Genomic DNA, 7,500 nt, shown 5'->3' on the forward strand with positions numbered 1-7,500 from the left:
AGATTTGTCAAACAGTCCTCAGCCAGGGTTCCTCGGGGTATATATTTTTTTAACATCACTGAAGTGAAGAGTAAAACAAAAATAACGACCAATTTAAAATGGAACAAGAGAAACACAAGAGGACATGGAAAGAAACTCAAAAAATATAGTTATAGAAGAGATCTGAAAAAGAACATAAAGAAAACGTACCAGCTTAACCACGAAGCTACGTGTGTTGTTAATTCTTCGTAAAATCTAAGTACGGACTTAATTCCTCGAGAGTAGATTCATTCCCAGGTTGAAGAATTTTAGACAACCGATAGCCTATTGGTCAAAGCGTCGGCATCGTATTCACGCGAGCCTTGGTTCGAACCCGGGGGACGATAGTCGGAATTATTATTATTATTATATATATATATATATATATATATATATATATATATATATATACATATATATGTATATATATATGTACATATACATATATATGTATATATATATTACCTTACCTTACCGTCGTGCCATATCCTCTTGGACTTTGGCAACCATGAAGCGCCACCGTTTACGGTCCCTAGTTACTTGTAACATCTGTGCTGGTTTGAGTTTTTTCCCGTCGCCCTCATCAGCCCGTCCATATACTTCTCCCTCTGCTTTCCTCTTGCTCTCCTTCCCTCCACCATTCCCGTCATCACCACCTCTTCCAACCCTTCCTTCCTCATTATATGTCCTAAGAATCGCAACTGTCTTTTCCTTATTGTTGTCATCAATTCCCTATCTGTCTCCATTTCTCTCAATACTTCTTCATTTGTTTTCTTCGCTGTCCATGGTACTCTTAATACTCGTCTCCATATCCACACTTCTGCTGCTTCTAAGTTTTCCTTCAATTTTTTGCTGATTGTCCACGCTTCTGAACCATATAATAGTGTTGACCATATAAATGTTTAACTGTTCTTCTCCTTATATCTGTAGACATTTTCTTGTTTGTTAAAACCCCTTTCATTTTCTGAAACGTGCTTTTAGCTATCGCTATCCTTGATTTTATTTCCTTTTCACATCTACAATCTTCTGTCAATACGCTTCCCAGGTACGAAAATTTGGTTACTTGTTCTATTCTTCTCCCTGCTATTTGTACTTGCACTCTTGGTGGATCTGTTTTACTGGCCACTAGTATTTTAGTTTTCTCCATATTTACATTTAAACCTTTCTCCTCACTAGCTCTTACGGTTACATTCAATAGATATTGCAGTTTATCTTCTGAGTCAGCCACCAATACTGTGTCATCAGCATATCTGATATGATTTATATTAAATCCTCCAATTTTAATCCCTTCCATTCACTCTAATTCCCTAAGGATCATCTCCCCATATAAATTAAATAAATCTGGAGACATAACACAGCCTTGACGCACTCCCCTCTTTATAGCTTGAAATTCTGTTCTTCCTCCTCGTATCCTCACCGCTGCTCTTTGCTTCCAATACAAATTTCTGATGATACTCATGTCGTTGCTATTTATATCCACTCTTTCCAAAATATTTATCAAATCCTCATGTCTTACCCTATCAAACACCTTCTCGTAGTCAACAAAGCAAAGATATACATTTTGTTGTTTTTCTATCATCCTCTCCATACACATATATATATATATATATATATATATATATGTATATATATATATATATATATATATATATATATATATATATATATATATATATATATGCGTAAGTAACCACTAGGAAAAGTAAACAAACGAAGCAGAGCGCTTTCGTATAATTACATCTTCAGTGCAGATACAAAGAAGGAATTATAAGATGAAGAAACAAGGTACAGAATATATGACATAGTGAAGAGGGCATTCGGAGAGGTAGTGGAAGACGTACACGTTGCGGACGTTTGGGCCGTCCTGGTAGCCAACAAGTATGGAACGTTTGGGCCGTCCTGGTAACCAACAAGTATGGGACAACTACTCATAATTTATATTACAATTTAAACAATTTTGAAATTTCATGAGAAATAAAACTGTCTAATTTGTACAAACCTTGATGAAGATTAACATTTATCCCCTTACTAGATTTGATCAAACTGCTTTCAATTAAATTTCTTTCTGTTATGTTGTTGTTGTATATGATGACTTTAGCGTTATCCCAGTCAACTGGGTGGTTAAAATGGTTCATGTGGTTGAATATACCGCTAGATTGGTTTCCCTCTCTAACGTATTTCTTGTCTTGATTGATTCGTGTTGTGAGTGTTTTAGCAGTCTGACCAACATCAAACTGATTACATGATTTGCAAGGTATTTTGTACACACACCCTTTATCACTATTGACAGAATTATTTATGAGCAGTTGTCTTACAGTGTTCTTATTATTAAAAACTACATTAATGTTAAATTTACGTAATATATTTGGAATATTTTGCAGGTTCTCTTGGTACGGTAAAATTAGCAAGTTATTCATATTGAAAGTTTGAGTTGACCTAAGGTTATAAAATGTCCTTTTAGCACGATTGTAAGCTTTGTCAAGAACATGTGTGGGGTATTGTAGCTTAGTACCAATGTCGTAAATACATCTTATTTCATCATCGATGTACTCTGGGCTGCAAATGCGTAGGGCCCTGAGGTACATCGACGAAAAAACAGATATCTTTACGCCATCAGGGTGTGAGGAATAATAGTGTATATATGAACAAACATTGGTTGGTTTGTGATATACACTAAACTTCAACTCACTTTCACGGCGGTAGATATTACAATCAAGGAAAGGCAAAATACCTTCATTCTCTATCTCCACCGTGAACTTAATGGAACTGACCAAATTATTAAGCTTACATAAAAAATCATTTACATTATCTTGAATGGGCCACAGACATAGGATGTCATCAATGTACCGCATCCATGTAATGTTGGGGGGAATGATCTTACTTAAAATTTTTGTTTCAAAAAACTCCATATATAAATTACTCAATACGGGGGAGAGAGGATTACCCATGCTCATTCCAAATTTCTGAGAATAGAATTTATCATTAAATTGGAACTTGCAATCTTTAAATTATGAGCAGTTGTCCCATACTTGTTGGTCACCAGGACGGCCCAAACGTGTGTGTGTGTGTGTGTGTGTGTGTGTGTGTGTGTGTGTGTGTGTGTGTGTGTGTGTGTGTGTGTGTGTGTGTGTGTGTGTGTGTGTGTGTGTGTGTGTGTGTGTGTGTGTGTGTGTGTGCGTGTGTGCGTGTGTGCGTGTGTGTGTGTGTGTGTGTGTGTGTGTGTGTGTGTGTGTGTATGTGTGTGTGTAAACTAAACAACTTTATTTGTAAAGAAAATTTATAAGATGTATAAATTGTAAACATGTAGGACATTTCCGCACCCATTGTAAATGCGGACGGACAGTTGGTGCATGGGTACTACCTCACCTCTCTCACCAGGATGTCTCCACGTCCCCAATGTTTCCCACCTATATAGTCTGCATCTTTGTACCTTTCATTATGTATTAATTGCACTAAAGATGTGAATACACAAAAGCGCTCTGCTTTAATAATTTTTCTTCGTGGTCAACTTTGCATTTCCAAGAACACTCGCTTCCAATGTTTTCCCTGCATATATATATATATATATATATATATATATATATATATATATCTTTTCAACCACAACAATATATATATATATATATATATACATATATATACATATATATATATTGCTATAGTTGGGCAGCAGATCCTCTTTAAGGCAAATGTCATTAAAATTTGCAGCAGCTTCTGCGTTCACGAGTTTTTTGCTGACATTCTCGACTTTTCTAATGCTGGCGCGCTGAGTCGTGCTAAGTTCTTTAATTACCTGACCAAATAGCATTGGAGGTATAAGTAAAGGCATCGGAATTATCTTCTCTAATTTTATGCAGAGCTTTCGCCTAACTGTTAGGCATCTTCAGTGCTAATGAGTACAGTGTGTGGGAAATGATCTTAAATACACAATACACAGATCACAGACACTTGCGTGCTGATCCGGTTGACCAATCAGGAGGCAGGAACGCTAAGCTCCGCCCCCAGGCCTAGCGGCTGATCCGTAAGGAGACCTCGATGTCTTTTGATGTGGGAATAATAGATGGATCCGGAGTCTGTCTGTTCATCGTGGGGTTTTTATCTTTTATGTATAAGGCTTCTAGGATATGAAGGCGTGTGTGGTTTGTTTCTGTCTGTAAAATAGTGATGCCCTCCTCCAAATTCTTTCTTGTCAGTGGGGTCTGATGTACGTCTTCGTGGTGTCGCTTGATAGCGCCATTGGAGAGATGAAGGGTGAGACGCCTCGTGAGCTTCGTCGTAGTCATCCCTATGTATGTTTCATTGAGGGCTTCACAGTTCCCTTTTCTGCAGGAGTATTCATACACGAGATGGCTACGCTGAAGTTCCGGTGTCCTCTGGCAGGGGGTTCTTTATAAGGAGTTGGGATGTCTTCATGTTTTTATAGAAAATAACCAGATCTATTTTGTCGTTGTCGTTGGTGGGTTTCACGTCTTTGTGGATGATTTTTCTAAGGGCTTCCTCATCGGCTCTATAATGGGTGGACATGGTGTTTTGGTAGAAAATTTTAATCCTGGCTTCTCCTACTGGCTTTTCTGCTGGGGTTGAATACCATCTATCAAGGTGCTTGTTAATGGCAAATATATATACATATATATATATATATATATATATATATATATATATATATATATATATATATATATATACGAGGAATTCGCTAGTGGACAGCGACATTAATCAGATAATTTTTAAGACCATCGCGCAAGGATTCGAACCTGCGCTGTACATGACGACAAGAGGCCCGCCATGACTACCGCCTTACACCGCTCGAGCGGTATATGGCGGTAGTCATGGCGGGCCTCTTGTCGTCATGTACAGCGCAGGTTCGAATCCTTGCGCGATGGTCATAAAAATTATCTGATATATATATATATATATATATATATATATATATATATATATATATATATATACATATATACATCTCCACTTATTTGTTTATTTTTGGTGATTCTTTTTTTAATGACTCGTGTTTAATGTGGACGAATGGAGTCTTTAAGTGTTCGATTCGATGGGAGCGAGGAAGGGCGCCCTTCACCCCCATCACTTTCAGTTCCCGTCTTCCCGTAATTTCTGGTTTAATTCTGTTTACTACTCCCTTCTATGGTATTGTATTTCTTCTTTCACTTTCAATTTTACTTCACTTAATTAAGTATGTCTTTCACCATATCTTGCTTTAGAAAGTAAGTAATGTTTCTCGATGGGGTGAATTAAACGGAGGTAAATTATTTTCTGATTGTCTTCCTGAATAATATTACACTTGGCTTGTCAATTTACACCAAGGGACTCCCGCCTGGGAGCCTCAATCCACTCACTAAGCCACCTCTGAACCGACGTCACTACTTCATTCATCCAATCATCTTTACTGTTACAAATAAGTGCCTCTCCCAAGGGCGTGACTTTTCTTTCGTGTACCAAACATTTTTTCTCCTCCACTCTTCTCCAATCAGAAACTGTTACAACGTCTTAAGTAACACTGCTTACACAACCAATCTCGATATAGAGGAAGGAATGGCTTAGTTTACATATTGTCACATCAGTATTAAAATCTGTTCCCTAGTGGTTGTTTATAAACTTGAGATGGAGATCATGATTATGTAACTCCTTCGCGACTAATGTTTACCAAATATCTAACTCATGAAAATGTAATTCTCGCCACCTGCCCCTCTATCTACCTTATTTTTCTACCTTATCTATCAGCCCCTTACAGCGCCCATTTCAGGTAATGTTACAAAAACTTCTTTGCTGTATCTTCAACGCGATACTGAGCGGGGGCGCTTGACTCTGATCGGCTGCAAGGGATTAGCAGACTCTTTTGATGTCTGTAGAGTGGCTCTTATCCCTCAAGTGGCCACGAAACCCTTTCGTCCAGGCAGCCTAGACAAATGGGATTTATTCAGAGACAATCTGGCGAAAGGATTGTTACCTATGGAGTGAGGAGTGCTTGTTTCTTTCCTTTTAATGAACATGTTGGCAAAGACTACCACCTGCTTGTGAGTTGAATTGGTTTTTGTTTTAATGTCGTTAACTCCCCCTTGGTCCAACTCGCTGGTGGAAGAGTTCGAAATGCCGTCACCTCGGCCTCCGCCGCAAATGGCGATGCTCTAACCCGCTTGGCCAGTGAGGTTGTTAATGACTCGAATTATGGTCTCAATACATAGTTTATTACAAAAAATAACAATGCTTCATAGAAAGAATAGGAACATCAGGTCAACATATGTCGGGAACGATGTCTGGTGTATCCAACGCCCTGTGTAACAGAGGCCGGGTAACGACGACCATCTCTCCTCCCCATTGAGGGTGACTCTCCTTTACCCGTAGGTGGGCTGGATGGGCTTGCAGGTCTTGTGGCCGAGGCAGGTGTCGAAGCAGCACTTGTCCTGCTGGCCGTAGCAGTCGTCGTCGTTGTAGCACGGGTTCGGGGGCTGGAAGCTTCTGACGGGGCAGACGGGCCGCACCGGGGGACACTGTCCTGGGCGAACTGGAAGAGAACAAGAGGAAACACCTGAGTCACACACTCTCACCCGAGCAAGACCCGCGCCGAGGCGGGAAGCCACGTACGCGGTACTTTATGTGTGCATGTAGTCAGGACTTGCACTGCGCTATCGACAGGTAGGTCTCAAGATGGACAAACAGACAGAAACGGTGTGGGATACTTACTGTGGTCGCAGCACTCGTACTCGTTGGTGTGCTCAATCTTGCAGTAGTTCTTGCAGGGCTTCCCCGGGAACACCCCGTGGTGGCCCCCTCCCACGACGTGGCCTCCTCCTCCCACGACGTGGCCTCCTCCTCCCACCACGTGACCTCCTCCTCCCACCACATGGTGGCCTCCTCCCACGACGTGGCCCCCGTGGTTGTGAGGGAAGGTACCGGCGGACACCACGGCCACCAGGCAAGACACAGCTAAGGCACAGTGCCACATCTGCAAAGGCACCGTCAGGTCATTAGCGACTTTGTCGTCGATCTCTGAGGGGGAGCTCCCCTCCCTTCCCCCATACCCTCCCCGGAGATCGCCCTCAGTGTGTGTGGCCTCTTCCAAGTGTGAGATGGAGGGGGAACCTGAAGCGATCAACCTCTGAAGGACCGCCTCGTGTGAGGTCAACCCCTTTAGGAGTGATTCAGATCCGCATGAAGTCTCTGGCTGGAGACAAGGTCATTCAGCCAAAGCCAAGCATCTGCAATGCACTCTGAGGATCTACTGTCTTTGTGTGAGTGAGTGAGTGAGTGAGTGAGTGAGTGAGTGATTTTGATGGATGACGTGTCTCAGACTTCTTACCTTCATTCTTCTCTTGTTTTGTTTGGAAGGACGCGTCGTGTGAACCAAACTGCTCAGCGACTGAGTTAGGACTGCTGCCTGAGAGAGTCCCAGACAAACCTTATATTGGAGCGACCTCCTCCCCTCCTCCTCCCTCTCCTCCCCCTCCTTCCAGACCAGCGGGAACT

General features: G+C 41.2%; 1 protein-coding gene across 1 annotated transcript; it reads right to left on the reverse strand.

Annotated features, from left to right (window-relative positions):
* Positions 1–6,199: 6,199 nt before the first annotated feature.
* Positions 6,200–7,490, reverse strand: LOC143026670 (uncharacterized). The gene is made up of 3 exons (XM_076187459.1): positions 7,334–7,490; positions 6,718–6,979; positions 6,200–6,538 (listed from the first exon to the last, which is right to left on the reverse strand). The coding sequence occupies exons 1-3, from the start codon at positions 7,337–7,339 to the stop codon at positions 6,369–6,371; spliced, it is 438 nt and encodes a 145-aa protein (XP_076043574.1). The 5' UTR covers positions 7,340–7,490; the 3' UTR covers positions 6,200–6,368.
* Between the last annotated feature and the right edge of the window lie 10 nt (positions 7,491–7,500).

Source organism: Oratosquilla oratoria, chromosome 1 (genome assembly GCF_046742065.1).
Source record: "Oratosquilla oratoria isolate Oo_2021 chromosome 1, ASM4674206v1, whole genome shotgun sequence".
NCBI lineage: Eukaryota > Metazoa > Arthropoda > Malacostraca > Stomatopoda > Squillidae > Oratosquilla > Oratosquilla oratoria.